Source organism: Myotis myotis, unplaced genomic scaffold (assembly GCF_014108235.1).
Source record: "Myotis myotis isolate mMyoMyo1 unplaced genomic scaffold, mMyoMyo1.p scaffold_m19_p_4, whole genome shotgun sequence".
Taxonomy (NCBI): Eukaryota; Metazoa; Chordata; class Mammalia; order Chiroptera; family Vespertilionidae; genus Myotis; species Myotis myotis.
The window spans coordinates 86,199,248-86,218,389 of NW_023416346.1; the positions used below are offsets into that span (position 1 = coordinate 86,199,248).

Below are 19,142 nucleotides of genomic sequence, written 5' to 3' on the forward strand. Positions count from 1 at the left end.
TGTTACAGATGTCCCCTTTTTTTCCTCATTCACTCCCTCTATCCCATGCTCAGCCAGCCGCCAGGCCTTCACCATACAATTGTCTGTGTCCATGGCTTATAAATATCCTACATAATAAAAACCTAATATGCTAAGTGTCCGGTCTTCCAGTTGTCCGTTCAACCGATCAAAGTGTAATATGCTAATGATATGCTAAGGCCACTCAAACACTCGCTATGATGTGCACTGACCACCAGGGGGCAGGCAGTCAACCGGTCGACCAGTTGCTATGACGTGCACTGAACAACAGGGGTCAGAAAATCCAACTGGTAGGTTAGCTTGCTGCTAGGATCCAGCCAATTGGGACTCAGTGAGATAGGCCAAACATGCCATGGAGCCCTCCTGCGATCCCTCCCTGGCTTCCAACCTCCTGCGTCCCTCCCTGGCCCCAATCGTGCACCAGTGGGGTACCTCGGCCTGGCCTGTGCCCTCTTGCAATCCAGGACCCCTTGGGGGATGTCGGAGAGCTGGTTTTGGCCCAATCCTGCAGGCTAGGCCGAGTGACACCACCGATGCACGAATTTATGCACTGGACCTCTAGTATGCATATAAGTTCTTTGGTTAATCTCTTCCTGCCCCTCACCCCTTTCCTCTGAGATTCGTCAACTATTTGGTTCATTAGATTCCACATATGAGTGAGATCATGTTATACTTGTCTTTCTTTGACTGGTTTATTTCATTTAGCATAATACTCTCCACGTCCCTCCATGCTGTGGCAAAGGGTAAGAGATCCTTCTTTTTTACAGCCATGTAGTATTCTATTGTGTAAATGTACCACAGCATTTTTATCCACTCATCTACTGATGGGCACTTGGGCCATTTCTAGATCTTAGCTATTGTAAATTGTGCTGCTATGACCATAGGGGCACATATATTCTTTCTGATCATTGTTTCAGGATTCTTATGATATATTCCTATAAATTGGATCACAGGTCAAATGTCAATTCCCTTTTTAATTTTATGAGGAAAATCTATACTGTTTTCCATAGTGGCTGCACCAGTCTGCATTCCTACCAGCAGTGTACTAGGGTTCCCCTTTCTCACAACTTCACCAGCAATTGTTGTTTGTTGATTTGTTGAAGGTAGCCATTGAGGCCAGTATGAGTTGATACATCATTGTCATTTCAATTTGTATCTCTCAGATGATTAGTGACTTTGAGCATTTTTTCATATGTCTCTTGGCCATCTGCATGTCTTCTTTGGAAAAGTGTCTATTTAGGTCCTTTGCCCATTTTTAAAAATGGATTCTTTGTCTTCCTTTTGTTAAGTTGCGTGAGTTTTCTATATATTTTGGAAATTCACCCTTTATGTGATGTATTATATTCTCCTGTAGAGTGGGCTAACTTATTTTGTTGATGGTTTCTTCTGCTGTGCAGAAGGTTTTTATTTTGATATAGTCCTGTTTGTTTATTTTCTTCTTTGTTTCCCTTACCTAGAAGATATATAAGCAAACATAATGCTATGAGAGATGTCTGAGATTTTGCCGCCTATGATTTCCTCTAGGATTTTTATGGTTTCCTGACTTACATTTATGTCTTTTATCCAACTTGAGTTTATTCTGTGTATGGTGTACGTTGGTCATCTAGTTACATTTTTTTTGCATGTACCTGTCCAAATTTTCCACCACCATTTATTGAAGAGACTGTCTTGACTCCACTGTTCTTGCCTCCTTTGTCAAATATTAATTGAGCATATTGGCTTGGGTCAATTCCTGGTTTCTCTATTCTGTTCCATTGGTCTGTATGCCTGTTTCTGTGCCAGTACCAGGTTGTTATGATTAGAATGGATTTGTACTATAATTTGCTATCTGGTATTTAATCCCTCCCACTTTGTTCTAGTTTTTTCAATATTGCTGAGGCTATTTGGGGGTCTCTTTTGGTTCCATATAAATTTTTTGGAGTATTTGTTCTAGATCTGTGAAATATGCCATTGGTATTTTAATTGAGATTGTGTTGAATCCACAGATTGCTATGTGTAGTATAGATATTTTGTTGATGTTAATTCTTCCATTCTATGAACACGGAATATTCTTCAATTTGTTTTTATCTTCCTCTATTTATTTTATCAATGTCCTGTAGATTTCTAAATACGAGGTCTTTTACCTTTTTGGTCAGGTTCATCCCAAGGGATGTTATTTATTTATTTTTGCAATGGTAAATGGGATTGGTTGGGGTTTTTTTTGTGTGTGTGTGTGTTTTTTTTCTTCAGTTTTTCTTTCTGAGAGTTCAATATTGTTGTATAAAAATGCCATCAATTTCTGGATGTTAATTTTGTATCCTGCTACATTGTTGAATTCATTTATTAAATCTAGCAGTTTTTTGGTAGAGTCCTTAAGGCAGTGGTTCTCAACCTTCTGGCCCTTTAAATACAGTTCCTCATGTTGTGACCCAACCATAAAATTATTTTCGTTGCTACTTCATAACTGTAATGTTGCTACTGTTATGAATCGTAATGTAAATATCTGATATGCAGGATGGTCTTAGGCGACACCTGTGAAAGGGTCGTTCGACCGCCAAAGGGGTTGCAACCCACAGGTTGAGAACTGCTGCCTTAGGGTTTTCTATGTAAAGGGTGTCCAAAAATTCACGCAATAAGTAATTTTGATAGAAAATACAGGTTTATAAGTAAAAATTGTAAATCTTTTATTGATTCCTAAAGTATATAGTATAGGGTTATGTATGCAATAGCATATCGGGTAAATGGCCTCCACAGCTTTGCTGGCACATATGCACTCTTTTGTTGAAATTTTCCATGACGAAATGCTGCTGCTCACGCAATAACAGTTAATGGTGCTCGCTATTGTGACGTGATAATCCAGTTTTTTGTGCCTGAATTGCAAGATGTGGATATGGACGACATGTGGTTTCAACAAGATGGTGCCACATGCCATACAGCCTGGGAAACAATTCAATTACTGCATGAGTCATTTCCTGGTCGTGTAATTTCCCGTTTTGGTGATCAGAATTAGCTGCCCAGATCATGTGATTAAGCACCGTTGGACTTTTTTCTTTGGGGTTTTTTGAAGTTTAAGGTTTATGCCAACAAGCCCACGACCACCCACGCCTTGAAGGAGGAAATTGAGCGCTGTATCAACGAAATTCAGCCACATTTATGCAAAACGGTCATGGAAAATTTCAACAAAAGAGTGCGTATGTGCCAGCAAAGCCATGGAGGCCATTTACCCAATATGCTATTGCATACATAAACCTATACTGTATACTTTAGGAATCAATAAAAGATTTACAATTTTTAATTATAAACCTGTGTTTTCTATCAAAATTACTTCTTGCGTAAATTTTGGGACACCCTTTACAATATATGATCTACAGATTATGACAATTTTAATTCCTCTTTTCCAATTTGGATACCTTTTATATTTTCTTCTTGTCTGATCATTATGGCTAGGACTTTCAGTATTATCTATAATAATAAAAGCATAATATGCTAATTAGACCGGACAGCCAAACAACCTTCTGGACAGCCTTCTGGACGAAGCTGTGGCAGCGGGGGCCAAGGCAGAGGTGGTTAGGAGTGATCAGGCAGGCAGGCAAGCAGTTGGGGGCGATTAGGCACGCAGAGTGGTTAGGGATGATGAGGCAGGTAGGCGAGCAGTTAGGGACAATCAGGCAGGCAGGCAGAGTGATTAGGGATGGTCAGGCAGGCAGGCAGAATGGTTAGGGATGATCAGGCAGGCAGATGAGCAGTTAGGGGCAATCAGGCAGGCAGGGGAGTGGTTGGGGCAATCAGGCAGGCAGGTAGAGGCAGTTAGGGGCAATCAGGCAGGCAGATGAGTGGATAGGGGCTATCAGGAAGGCAGGCAGAGTAGTTAGGGGGGATTAGGCAGGCAGGCAAGTGGTTAGGGGTGATCAGGCAGGCAGGCAGAAGCCATTAGGGGCGATAAGGCAGGTAGGCGAGCAGTTAGGGGCAATCAGGCAGGCAGGTGAGCAATTAGGGGTGATCAGGCAGGCAGGCAAGTGGTTACAGGTGATCAGGTAGGCAGGCGAGTGGTTAGGGGTGATGAGGCAGGTAAGTGGAGTGGTTAGGGGCTATCAGACAGGCAGGTGAGTAGTTAGGGGTGATCAGGCAGGCAGGCGAGTGGTTAGGGGTGATCAGGAAGGCAGGCAAGTGAGCAGTTTGGAGCCAGCAGTCCTGGTTGCGAGAGGGATGTCTGACTGTCAGTTTAGGCCTGATCCTGCAGAGGTCCTGATTGGGACAACCCCTCCTCCCCGCCCCCCCCCCCCCCGCATGAATTTCGTGCACCGAGCCTCTAGTCTCTAATAATAAAATCATTATATGTTAATTAGGCCAGACATCCTTCTGGTCGTCCTTGTGGACGACCTTCTGGATGAAGCCGAGGCTGTGAGGGAAGCCCGGATCCCGGGTGCCTGCTGGCAGCCAGAGGGAAGCCCGGGTCCTGGGTGCCAGAGGGAAGCCGGTGTTGGTAGCCGGGTGAAGGAAGGCCTACTCTTGTATGAATTTCATGCATCGGGTCTCTAGTGTTGAATGAGAGTGTTGAAAGTGGACATCCCTTTCTTGTTCCTGATCTTAATGCAAACACTTATTTTTTGCCCATTGAGTATGATGTTGGCTATAGGTTTGTCATGTATGGTCTTTATTATGTTTGAGGTAAGATCCCTCTATTCCCACATTGCTGAGAGTTTTTAAAAATATGGGTACTGGCCCTGGCTGATTTGGCTCAGTAGATAGAGCATTGGCCTGTGGACTGAAGGGTCCCGGGTTCTATTCTGGTCAGGGGCACATGCCCGGATCACTGTCATCATTGATGTTTCTATTTCTCTCTCCCTCTCTGAAATCAATAAAAAAAAAATTTTAAAGATGGGTACTGGATTTTCTGTTCTTTTTACTTTTTAAAAAAAATCTTTATTGTTGAAAGTATTATATATGTCCCCCTTTTTCCCTATTGACCCCCTCCAGCCTGCCCCCACCCTCTGCCCCAGGCCTTTACCACCCTCTTGTCTGTGTCCAGGGGTTATACATATATGCATACAAGTTCTTTTGTTATTTATCACCCACCCATCCACACTCCGCCATCTTCCCTCTGAGATTTCCCACTCTGTTCCATACTTCCATGTCTCTGGATCCACTCCATTCATTAATTTATTTTGTTAATTAGGTTCCACATAGGAGTGAGATCATGTGATACTTAATCTTTCTCTGACTGACTTATTTCACTTAGCATTATACTTTCTCCATGCTGTTTCAAAGAGTAAGAGATTCTTCTTTTATACTGCTAAATAGTATTCCATGGTATAAATGTGTCATGTTTTTAATCTGCTGATGGGCACTTAGTCTGTTTCCAGATCTTAGCTATTGTAAATTGTGCTGCTATGAACATAGGGGTGCATACATTCTTTCTGATTGGAATTTCAGGTTTCATGGGATATATTCCTAGAAGTGGGATCACTGGGTCAAATGTCAGTTTCATATTTAAATTTTTCAGGAAACTCTGTACTCTTTTCCATAATGGGGGCACCAGTCTGCATTCCCACCAGCAGTTACCTTTTCTCCACATCCTAGCCAGAACTTGTCATTTGTTGATATGCTGATGATAGCCATTTGTGAGGTGGTACCTCATTGTTGTTTTCATTTGCATCTCTTGGATCATCAATGACTTTGACCATTTTTTCATATGCCTCTTGGTCTTCTGAGAGGTTTCTACTTAGGTCCTTTGCCCATTTTTTAATTTGACTGTCTTCCTTTTTTAAGTTGTATGAGTTCCCTATAAATTTTGAAGATTAAACCCTTATCAAATGTAACATTGGCAAATATATTCTCCCATGCAGTGGGCTCTCTTATTATTTTGTTGATGGTTTCTTTTGCTGTGCAGAAGCTTTTTATTTTTTTGTAGTTCCATTTGTTTATTTTCCTCTTTGTTTCCTTTGACCTAGGAGATGTATCCATAAAGATATTGCTACAAGAGATATCTGAGATTTTTCTGCCTCTGGTTTCTTCTAGGACTTTTAAGGTTTCATGTCTTATATATAAGTCTTTTCTCCATTTTGAGTTCATTCTTGTAAGTTGGTGGTCTAGTTTCATTTTTTGCATGTATCTGTCCAAACTTCCAATACCATTTTTTGAAGAGACTGTCTCTGCTCTTGCTTTCTTTTTCAAATAGTAATTGAGTATAGTGGCTTGAATTGAATTCTAGGTTCTCTGTTCTGTTCCATTGTTCTATATGCCTATTCTTGTGCCAGTACCAGACTGTATTGAGTACAGTGGTCAGGTAAGTTTTTGATATCCACATAATAATTGAGATTTTGATTTGGAATGCATTGAATATATGCATCAGGTTAGAAAGAACTGACATATTGAAACTTCCTATCTACATATATGGATTAAGTATAATGTTAGTTCTATATGTTTTGCTGTTAGTTGCAGAAATTCCCTCTATCCCTAGTTAGCAGAGAGATTTAATTGTAATTTGGTATTATATTTGTCAATTGATTTTTCGGCATCTACTGATGTGATCATATGCCTTTTTTGCCCTTTAGCCTATTAATGTGATGGATAGCATGAATTGATTTTTGAAAGCTTAATCAGCCTTACATACCTACAATAATAAGTCCCCTTTGGTTGTGAGATTTATTTATATAAGGTTTTATTCTATTTGCTAATATGTTGTTCTGGATTTTTGCATTTATATTCATAAGAGATGTTCCATCTGTACTTTTCCTTTATTATAATGTCTTTGGTTTTGGTATAAAAAAAAAGTAATGCTGGCTTCGTAGAATGAGTTCAAAAATATTCCCTTTGCTTCTACTTTCTGAAAAATACTGTAAAAAAGGGTATAATTTCTTTCTTAAATATTGGTAGGATTTACTAGTAAATAAATGTGTATCTGGTTCTTTCTTTTTGGCAGATTATTACTTGTTGATTCAATTTATTTAATAGATACCAACCTCTTTAGATTATTTATTTATTTATTTGAGAGAGAGAGAGAGAGAGAGAGAGAGAGAGAGAGAGAGAGAGAGCATTTTGATGGAATGTGTCTTTGGAGGTATTTGTTCATTTTTTCAAGGTTATCCAATTTATGGGCATAGAGCTATTCATAATGTTCCTTTATTTTCCTGTCAGTGTACATGGGATCAGTAGTGATTGTCACACGTTCATTTCTGCTATTAGTCATTTGTTTCTTCTCTTTTTCTTTCTTAATTAAACTGGCTAATGGTTCATCAATTTTTTTGATGTTTATAAAGAACCATCTTTTAGGTTTTTTTATTTTCTTTATTGATTTCCTGTTTTCAGTTTCAAGGATATCTGCACTAATTTTTATTTCTTTACTTCTGCTTTCTTTGGCTTTTATTTGTTCTTTTTGTAGTTTCATAAGGTGGAATTTCAAAGTACTAATTTTACCTCTTTCTACTTGCCTAATATATGTGTTCAATGCTACATATTTCCCTCTGAACATTGCTTTTACTGTACTCCACAAATTTTTATGTTATATTTTTATTTTGCTTTAATTTAAAATATTTTAAAATACTCTTGAGATTTCTTTTTTTTGAATCCCATGTTATTGATACGTGTGCTGTGTAATCTCCAAGTACTTTTTTTTTTCAGATATCGTACTGTTATTGTTTTCTGGCTTAATTTCATTGTCATCTGAGAGCAAATTTTGCATGGTTTCTATTTCTTAAATTTGTTAAGAAGTGTTTTATGGCCCAGAATGTGGTCTATCTTGGTAAAGTGTTTCAAAAGGACTTGAGATGAGTATGTATACTGCTGTGTTGGATAAAGTAGTCTATCAATGTCAATTAGATCCAGGTTATTGATTGTCAAATTCAGTTCAGTTATATCCTTTATGATTTTCTGCCTGTTGGATCTGTCAATTACTGATAGAGGGCTGCTGAAATCTCTAGCAATAATAGCTAATTCATGTCCTTGCAGTTCTACTAGTTTCTGTCTCACATATTTTGATGCTTCGTTGTTGATTGTATACCTGGTAAAGATTGCTTTGTCTTCTTGAAGAATGAATCCTTTTATGTAATGGTTTTCTTTTCCCTGATTTTTCTTGATCTTAAATCTGCTTTATTTGAAATAAATAGAGAAATTCCTGCTTTGTTTTGATTAGTGTTAGCATTAAATATATTTTTCCATTCCTTTTATTTTTAATCTATAAGTGTCTTTATATTTAAAGTGCATTTCTTGTAGACAGTATACAACTGAGTCTTGTTTTTATAATACACTCTGAAAGACATAATGCCTTTTAATCAGTATGTTTATCATTGACATTTCAAGTGGTTGTTGATATATGTATTTGAATTAAAATCTATCATATTTTTTATTATTTTCTATTTGTTGTCCTTATTCTTTCTTTCCTTTTGCTCTTCTACTCTTTTCTGCCTTCTCTGGGTTTAATTGAGTATTTTGTATGATTCCATTTTTTTCTTCTGTTAGCATATCAATTATACTTTTTTGTGAAACTTCTTTTTAGTGGTTGCCTTTGCATTTGCAACATACATTTACAACTTATCCAAGTCTTCTTTTAAATAACACTATACCACTACACAAATCGAGTTACTACCTTATAACAGAATATTCCTAATTCTCATCTTTAATCCCTTATAACATCATCATTCATTTCCCTTATCAATAAGCTATAATCACTGAATATATTATTTTGAACTTTTACCTGTTAGATCAATTAAGAATAGAGAACTAAAAAGGTTTTATTTACCATTATTTATTCCTCTTCTCATACTATTTTCTTCATGTAGATCTGAATTATTGACCTATAGCTTCCTCTATGAAGAACATCTTTTAATATCTTTTGCAAGGAAGGTCTACTGGTGACAAATTTCCTCAATGTTTGTTTAAATGAGAAAGTATTTGTCTTTTACTTTTAAAGATATATTTGCTGGGTACAGAACTTAGGCTGGTCTGCTTTTATTTTAACACTTTACATATTTTATTTGACTCTCTTCTTGCTTGTATGGTTTGTAAAGAGAAGTATGACATAATTATTATCCTTGTTCCTCCTTTGGTAAGATGTGTTTTTCTTCTGCTTCTGTCAAGATTTTTTTCTTTTTTTTTATATTTAATTTAAATAAGATATGCCTAGGTGTAGATGTTTTGGTATGTATTCTGCTTGGTGTTCTCTCAGCTTCCTTGATCTGTGGTTTGTTGTTTATTATTAGTTTTGGGAAATTCTCACTCATTATTCCTTCACATGTTTCTGCTGTTCACTTTTCCATTTCTTCTCCTTCTGGTATTCCCATTATATGTATTCTTTCTTTCTTAAAAATATTTGTTGTTGAGAGTATTAAAGATGCCCCCCTTTTTTCCACCCATTACCCCCCTCTACCTGGTTACCACCTTGCCCCACCCCAGGCCTTCACCATCCTATTGTCTATGTCCATAGGTAAGGTCTTTGGTTAATCTCATCCCATCCCCCCTACCCCTTCCCTCTGAGATTCATCAGTTTGTTCTATGTTTCCATTACTCTGAGTCTGTTTTAGTCAGAAGTTTATTTTGTTCATTAGATTCCTGGTTTGTTTGTCTTGATTTTTAGATCCAGTGATTGATAGATATGTATTGATTGCTCTTATTTTGTTCATATATTTTTCCTCTACTTCTTCTTCCTGTTTTTAAAGAATACCCTCCAACATTTCATGTAATACTGGTTTGGTAGTGATGAGCTTTGTTACCTTCTGTGAAGCTCTTTATCTGACTTTCAATTCTAAACGATAGCTTTGCTGGGTAGAATAATCTTGGTTGTAGGTCCTTGCTATTCATCACTTTGACTATTTCTTGCCACTTCCTTCTGGTCTGCAAAGTTTCTGTTGAGAAATCAGCTCACAGTTGTATGGGCACTCCTTTGTAGATAGCTAACTGTTTTCTTCTTGATGCTTTTAAGATTCTCTTTGTCTTTAACCCTTGGCATTTGAATTAGGATGTGTCTAGGTGTGGGCCTCTTCGGGTTACTCTTGTTTGGTAATCTCTGTGAATCCTGGACTTGTAAGTCTATTTCTTGCATCAGGTAGGGGAAATTTTCTGTTATTATTTCTTCAAATAGGTTTTAAATATCTTTCTCTATCTCTTCTCCTTCCAGAACCCCCATATTGTGAATGTTGGTATGCTTGAAGTTGTCATAGATCAGTGATGGCAAACCTATGACACGCGTGTCAGAGGTGACACGCGAACTCATATTTTTGGTCGATTTTTCTTTGTTCAATGGCATTTAAATATATACAATAAATATCAAAAATATAAGTTTTTGTTTTACTATGGTTGCAAATATCAAAAAATTTCTATATGTGACACGGCACCACAATTAAGTTAGGGTTTTTCAAAATGCTGACACGCTGAGCTCAAAAGGTTCGCCATCACTGTCCTAGGCTCTTACACCTTCATATTTTTGGATTCCTTTTTTTTTTTTCCTTTTCTAATTGGGTATTTTTTTGTTTCCTCAGATTCCAAATCATTGATTTGATTCTCAGAGTCTTCCACTCTACTATTACTATTGAATCCCTGTAAATTATTTTTTATTTCAGTTAGTGAATGCTTAATATCTGATTGGCCCTTTATCATCTTTAACGTTTTTACTGAGATCCTTGAAATGCTCATGAAGATCCTTGAGTAACCTTATAACTAAGGTTAGAACTTTGTATCCAGTAGTTTGCTTGCTTCCATTTCTCTAATTTGTGACATGTTTCTTTGTTTCTGCATTTTGGCTGCTTTCCTGTGTTTGTTTCTATGTATTAGGTAGAGCTGTATGTCTCCTAAAATTGGTAGAGTGGCCTTGTGTAGTAGGTGTCCTGTAGGGTCCTGTGGCTCAACCTCCCTAGTCATTTGAGCTGGGCACTCTAGGTATGCCCCTGTGTGGGCTGTGTACACAGTCTTGTAGTTGAGCCTTGATTGCTGTTGGCATTATTGGGAGGAGTTGACCTCCAGGTCAATTGGCTCTGAGGACCATCTATGACTATAGTGGTAGAGCTGCTATGCAGGACACACCTCTATGGGACAGAACTTGCTTCAGTGGACCTTTGATGCTTACTGAATCTGCCTCTTGAGTGCATTGCTTATGGATGTGTAGAGTTTAAATCCAGTATGTTCTGAAGCTGTCCTCTGGGTGCACTGGCTCTAGGGCAATTAGGGAGGTGCAAAGTCAGTCACTGCCAAGGGCCAACTGGCCAAAGCTACAGAGAGAGCTGCAAATGGCTGCTATTTATATTAGGCAAGGAAGTGTCCACATGAGGCCCAGCACTGAACCAGGATAAGCTGGTGCTACAGCCAGATCTTGGGCCTTTTATTGATAGGTTTGGGACATGCTGTCATCAGCTGCAGCTTGTTTGAGAGATTTTAGCAATGTCTGAAGCCTGAACCAGGACAGGCCATTCATATGGAAAAGGTGCTGCAAAAATCTTGGGTGGGGCTGCAAATTGGATGGAGTGGGGTCTCAGGGAATTACGTGGGAAGAGGAAACAGTGTGACTAGGCTTATAGAGACTCAGATATGGGTGTGCCACTCAGCTCTGAGACAGGGGAGGTCCCAGCAGAGGAAGAATGAATCCTGTGCACACCCTTGTCTGGGAGAAAGCCACCCCTGAGTTCCTTCCCAGAAGTGAGACAAACCAGTTCTTCCCCATATGTGTCTGGGTCCATCAAAGCTATCAAACACTGGAGATCAGAGTGATAGAGTCCAAGTGAGTTCATGTGCAGGCCCTTTAAAAGGAACAACTGGGTATCCATCAGGCTCTGTGTCACTTAGCCACAATCCCTGCTTGTTTTTATAGCCTGTAGTTATGAGGAATTCTCATGCCTTCACTCCCCCCCCCCCATTGTCTGTGTCCATTATTTAGGCTTATATGCATGCATACAAGTCCTTTGGTTGATCTCTCCTCCTTTTCCCCACCCTCCTCTACCTTCCCTCTGAGATTTGGTGGACTGATTGATGCTTCTCTGTCTCTGGATCTGTTTTTGTTTATCAGTTTATGTTGCCCATTATATTCCATAAATGAGTGAGATCGTATGATATTTATCTTTCTCTGACGGGTTTATTTCACTTAGCATAATGCTCTCCAGTTCCATCCAGGCTGTTGCAAATGGTAAGAAGTCCTTCTTTTTTTTTATAGTAGCGTAGTATTCAAGTGTGTAGATGTACCACAGTTATTTAATCCACTCATCTGCTGATGGACACTTAGGCTGTTTCCAAATCTTAGCTAGGGTGAATTGTGCAGCTATGAACATAGGGGTGCATATATCCTTTCCAATTGGTGTTTCTAGTTTCTTGGGATGTATTCCTAGAAGTGGGGTCACTGGGTTAAATGTGAGTTACATTTTTAGTTTTCTGAGAAAAATCCATGCTATTTTCCACAGTGGCTGCACTAGTCTGCATTCCCACCAGCAGAGCACGAGGGTATCTTTTTCTCCACATCATCGCCAGCACTTGTTGTTTGTTGATTTGTTGATGATAGCCATTCTGACAGGTGTGAGATAGTACCACATTGTCGTTTTGATTTGCATCTCTCCGATGATTAGTGACTTTGAGCATGTTTTCATATATATCTTGGCTTTCCTTTTGTCTTCTTAAGAAAAGTATCTATTTAGGTCCATTGCTCATTTTTTTGATTGGGTTGTTTATCTTCCTTTTGTTAAGTTGTATGAGTTCACTGTAAATGTGGGAGACTAAACCCTTATTGGATATAACATTGGCAAATATGTTCTCCCATGCACTGGGCTTTCTTGTTGTTTTGTTGATGGTTTCCTTTGCTGTGGAAAAGCTTTTTATTTTGATGTAGTCCCATTTGTTTATTTTCTCTTTAGTTTCCATTGCCCTAGGAGCAGTATCAGTGAACAAATTGCTTCGGCATGTCTGAGAGTTTGCTGCCTGTGGATTCCTCTATTATTTTTATGGTTTATCCTCTTATGTTTAAGTCCTTTATCCATTTTGAGTTTATATTTTCTTATGCTGTAAGTTGGTGGTCTAAGTTTCATTTTTTGCATGTATCTGTCCAATTTTCCAAACACCATTTATTGAAGAGGCTGTCTTGACTCCATTGTATGTTCATGCCTCCTTTGTCGAATATTAATTGAGCATAGTGGTTTGGGTTGATTCCTGGGTTCTCTATTCTATTTCATTGATCTACATGTCTGTTCTTGTGCCAGTTACAGGCTGTTTTGAGAACAGTGGCTTTGTAATACAGCTTGATATCTTGTATTTAGATCTCACCTACTTTGTTCTTCTTTCTCAAGATCGCTGCAGTTATTCGGGGTCTTTTTTTATTATGGATGAATTTTTGGAGTGTTCGTTCTCGGTCTGTGAAATATGCCATTGGTATTTTAATGGGGAATTCATTGAATATATAGATTGCTTTGAGTAGTATGGACTTCTTCATGATGTTGATTCTACCAGTTATGAACACGGTATGTTCTTCCATCTATTTATGTCTTCCTCTAGCTCCTTTTTCAATGTCCTGTAGTTTTCCTCGTATAGGTCTTTTACTCCCTTAGTCAAGATTATTCATAGGTATCTTAATGATCTTGTTGGGATGGCAAATGAAAATGTTTTTTTTTTAGTCTCTCTTTCTGTAAATTCATTATTGGTGTATAGAAATGCCATAGATTTCTTGGTGTTAATTTTGTATCATCCTACATTGCCAAATTCATTTATTAAGTCTAGCAATTTTTTGATGGAGTCTTTAGGGTTTTCTACGTACAGTATCATGTCATCTGCGAATAAGGTCAGTTTTACTTATTCTTTTCCAATTTGCCTGCCTTTTATTTCTTCTTCTTGTCTGATCACAATGGCTAGTACTTCCAGCTTTATGTCAAACAGGAGTGGTGAGAGTGGGCATGACTGTCTTGTTCCTATTCTTAGGGGAAATGGTTTTAGTTTTTCCCCATTGAGTATGATGTTGGTTGTAGGTTTGTCATATATGGCTTTTATTATATTGAGGTTTGATCCTTCTATTCCCACCTTGCTGAGAGCTTTTTCAAGAAAGGGTGTTGGATTTTGTCAAATGCTTTTTCTGCATCAAATGATATGACTATGTGATTTTTATCTCTCAATTCGTTAATGTGATGTATCACGTTTATTGATTTGCGGATATTGTACCATCCTTGCATCCTGGGATAAATCCTACTTGTTCATGGTGTACTATCTTTCTGATGTAATGCTGCATCCAATTTGCGAGAGTTTTGTTGAGGATTTTGGCATCTATGTTCATGAGGGATACTGGCTTGTAATTCTCTTTCATTTTGTTGTCTTTATCTGATTTTGGTATTAGGGTGATACTGGCTTCATAGAATTAGCTTGGAAGTGTTCCTTCCTCTTGAATTTTTTGGAATAGTCTGAGGAGGATAGGTTTTAATTCTTCCTTGAATGTTTGCTAAAACTCCCCTGTGAAACTGTCTGGCCCTGGGCTTTTGTTTGCTGAAAGCTTTTTGATGACTGCTTCAATTTCTTCCATAGTTTTCGGCCTGTTGAGATTTTTAGAATCTTCCTGATTGAGTTTTGGAAGGTTGTTTTTTTTTCGGAATGTATCCATTTCCTCCAGGTTGTCTAGTTTGTCAGAATAGAGTTGTCCATAATAATTTTTTACAATCCTTTATATTTCTGTGGGGTCTGTTGTTATTTCGCCAGTCCTATAATTACATCTTATTCTTTAGTGATTCTCTGCTCCTGACTTGTGACCTTCACAAGTGCTCCTCTCTTTTAGTTTGGTTTTACCACTTAGAAAAGATAGGAAGACAAGCCTGTCTGTAGTTGGGAATTTCCTTTTTCCTAGGTCCTGGTAAAACCCCAGTACATGAGAATCTGGTAAAATCGTTTCTCTTGAGGGTGGGTCTTGTGAAGAAGAATGAAATGCTCTTAGCATAAAATTTAAAGGTTACTTTTTCTCTCCTCTCAAAAGCACAGAAATATGAGGGATTTTTCTCAGATCTTTAGTATGAGATCCTGATAGGGATCCTGGAGATAAAACTCACAAAAGTGTGGAGTCCCCACTTAAGACTGGGTCCCGATAGAATTTTTCACTCTCAAACTTGTCCACACCAAACCTCTAGCAATTTTTTAGTTGCAGATTGGGTTTTTCTGACCCTGTACGTATTCCCAAGGGTTTTTTTACTCCTGGTCTTTGACTCTAGTAAGTTTTCATTCTCTGTATCTGCCTGTCTATCTCTTCAGTTCTGGGGATAGTAGTTTGCCCTATGTATGACCTCAGTCCTTTGATTGATCTAAGAGGAGTTTATTTTCTGTTCATTACATGTTTTCTTATCATGTGAAAGGAAGAGATGATTTCCAAGCTCCTTACATGCCTGACTGAAATAAATTCAAGGGAATTTTTTGAGATATAAAATACATTTTTGTTATAAATTTTCATCTCTTGAAAACTGGTTAGTGTAACTGTTAGTGTTTTAATTAAGACACTTTATTTTCCTTTTAAAGGGGTAAAATATAAGATCTTTGGAAAGTTAACTTTTTTCTCATTCTCTTTTCTCAATTAGATCCTAAATGCCCAGGAGATGTTGACTTTCATAATAGTGACTGGGACATGAAGACAATCACCAGCTCCTTGAAATTCTACCTCAGGTATGCCTGATATGATTTGGGACTTTTCTTTTTATAGTTGACTAGAGGCCTAGTGCACGGATTCATTCACCGGTGGAGTCCTTCGGCCTGGCCTGCAGGGATTGGGCTGAATTGGCTCTCCAACATCCTTTGAGGGGTCCTGGATTGCAATAGGGTGGTTCTCGGGTGACACACCCCAGAATTGGGCTCCCTCCTCTCTGGTTCTGGGTGCATCACCCAAGAACCACAGCTACCAAGTCACTGCAGCTCGGCAGCTCCAGCATTGAGTGTCTGCCCCCTGGTGATCAGTGCACATCATAGCTACTGGCTGGTTGGCTGGTCGCTGGTTGCTTAGGCTTTTATATATATAGATGAAAGTTGTCTGGATGGAAATTGGAGTTAATGTGGTCCACATTTCAGGATATTGGATCAGATTGCTAAAGAAAAAGCAAGTGAAAAGGATTTCTATTAAAGGAGAATGTACCTTAGAAAAAATTTTTTTAAATCTTGGAATTTAAGCAAGGGAAGCATAAACATAATAGAATTGCTATTGAAAACTGGGTTTTTTTTTTAGGAGAAAACGATTTTATTTTAATTATTTTTTATTGAATTTATTGCGGTGACAATGGTGAATAAAATTATTTGGATTTCAGGTGTATACTTCTATAATACATCCTCTGTATATTGTATTGTGTGTTTATCACCCAAAGTCAAGTCTCCTTCTGTCACCATTTTTTCCCCTTTACCCTTTCTAACTGTCTCCACCCCACATTCCCTCTGTGTTGTCTGTGTTTATGAGGTATGTGCTTTTTTATTAAGGGGAAAATTTTTATTTTAAAAATCATGCCCTTAAAATTTAAGTTTTGCCATTTTGCACCGATAGTGATCTCACTATGTGCTCACTAATAAAATCAGGATTTGTGACCATTTAAGGTTCTTAACATGTTTTTGTAAATAATAACCATTTTGAAACATTTAATTACATTTGCGCAAATATAATCTGTGTGCTTGTGTATGGGTTTCATATCTAATGCTTTAATCAATATAATGGTGAAAAATAAAATACAACCATAAAAATGTTGGAATTAAATGAAGTGGCAGCAGTAAGGAAAAAAGTTTATTCCCCAGCAAGGTTTTTAGATTCATAAGGATGATTAATATATTATTCAATTTACTGGCATAAATATATATTATGAAAAATACTTGTCACATATCTATATTTTTAAACATATTCATTTCTTACCATTTTTTATGTTTCATAGTACGTATCATACTTTATGTGCTAAAATGTCTCCTTTCCAGTTATGATACTTTTTAGTCATTAAGATAGATACTTAAGCTCTGGAAAATATCATTAATCCAAAATAGATTGGGTCTCGGATATTGCTGTTAAATGACCTTCAGCTGTGACATTATCTTATAACTTTATATGAACATGAATACTCTTTCCAGGAGTATTTCTTTTGCATCTACCAAATAAAAGAGATGCTGTTGTGGAGGGTTTATTCTTTGCTAGCCAGTTTTCTACTTGTTTATACTGACAATTTCATTGTTTTTTCTCACAATAACTCTATATAAGGTAGGTGGCACTAATACTCATTTTAGAGATGGGGTAATTGAAGTATACCCCTTTCCATATTAATAATATCAATGGTGACAACTCATATTATTTGAACCTAAATATCTCTGACTTGTAAGGCCACTGGTATTGGAGCGTCTTCTTCCTTTATTCCTTACTGCCAAAGACTGTGGCTTTCTTGGAGTTGCTTGGGTAATTTCTTTTTTTTTTTAATTAAATCTTTACTGTTCAGATTATTACAGTTGTTCCTCTTTTTTACCCACATAGCTCCCCTCCACCCAGTTCCCACCCCACCCTCTACCCTTACCGCCGCCACCCACTGTTCTCATCCATAGGTGTACAATTTTTGTCCAGTATCTTCCCACACACCCCACACCCCTTTCCCCCCTGAGAATAGTCAGTCCACTCCCTTTCTATGCCCCTGATTCTATTATATCCACTGGTTTATTCTGTTCATCAGATTATATATTCACTTGACTTTTAGATTCACTTGTTGATAGATGTGTATTTGTTGTTCATAATTTGCATCTTTACCTTTTTTCTTCTTCTTCCTCTTCTTAAAGGATACCTTTCAGCATTTCATATAATACTGGTTTGGTGGTGATGAACTCCATTAGCTTTTTCTTATCTGTGAAGCTCTTTATCTGACCTTCTTATTTGTTTATTTATTTATTTAATTAATTAAATCTTTATTGTTCAGATTATTACATTTGTTCCTCTTTTTCCCCCCCATTAACTCCCCTCCTTCTAGTTCCCACCCCACCAGTTTCCACCCTCACTCCCCTCCCACTGTCCTCATCCATAGGTGCACGATTTTTGTCCAGTCTCTTCCCGCATCTCCCACACCCCTTTCCCCCAAAGAATAGTCAGTCCATTCCCTTTCTATGTCCCTGATTCTATTATAATCACCAGTTCATTTTGTTCATCAGATTATTTATTCACTTGATTCTTAGATTCACTTGTTGCTAGATGCATATTTGTTGTTCATAATTAGTATCTTTACCATTTTCTTCTTCTTCCTCTTCTTAAAGGATACCTCTCAGCATTTCATATAATACTGGTTTGGTGGCGATGAACTCCTTTAGCTTTTCCTTAACTATGAAGCTCTTTATCTGACCTTCAATTCTGAATGATAGCTTTGCTGGATAAAGTAATCTTGGTTGTAGGTTCTTGGCATTCATCACTTTGAATATATCTTGCAACTCCCTTCTGGCCTGCAAAGTTTCTGCTGAGAAATCCGCTGACAGCCGTATGGGTATTCCCTTGTAGGTAACTGACTTTCTTTCTCTTGCTGCTTTTAAGATTCTCTCTTTGTCTTTTGCTCTTGGCATTTTAATTATGATGTGTCTTGGTGTGGTCCTCTTTGGATTCCTTTTGTTTGGGGTTCTCTGTGCTTCCTGGAGTTGTAAGTCTATTTCTTTCACCAGGTAGGGGAAGTTCTCTGTCATTATTTCTTCAAATAGGTTTTCAATATCTTGCTCTCTCTCATCTGCTGGCACCCCTATAATTCTGATGTTGGTACGCTTGAAGCTGTTCCAGAGGCTCCTTACACTATCTTCGTATTTTTGGATTCTTTTTTCATTTTGCTTTTCTGGTTGGGTGTTTTTTGCTTCTTCGCATTTCAAATCTTTGACTTGATTCTTGCGCTTCTCTGGTATGCTGTTGGGAGTCTGTATAGTATTCTTTATTTCAGTCAGTATATGCTTAATTTCTAGTTGGTTCTTTATCATAACATTGAGGGTCTCATTAGATTTCTTGTAGATCTCATTAAGTTTATCGGCGGCTTCTAGACAGTTCTTGAGAGACCTTAAAAGTGTGGTTCTGAACTCTATATCCTCCATTGACAATTTTGTCCTGTTTCTTTGTCTTCGCATTTTTTATGCTTTCTTGATGCACCCCCTAGTGGTCTTTGTGCACAGTCTTGTTGTAGTTAATCCTTGATTGTTGTAGGTAAACTAGGGGGATTTGACCTCCAGGCCAACTGGCTGTGAGAATC

General features: G+C 37.9%; 1 protein-coding gene across 3 annotated transcripts in view; it reads left to right on the plus strand.

Annotated features, from left to right (window-relative positions):
* OPHN1 (oligophrenin 1) overlaps positions 1-19,142 on the plus strand; it is a 604,444-nt gene that overhangs the window by 404,501 nt on the left and 180,801 nt on the right. For all 3 annotated transcript variants that reach the window (XM_036304626.1, XM_036304628.1, XM_036304627.1), the window contains exon 16: positions 15,504-15,588. In XM_036304626.1, the coding sequence (XP_036160519.1) occupies positions 15,504-15,588 (85 nt within the window). The remainder of the gene's footprint in view (positions 1-15,503; positions 15,589-19,142) is intronic.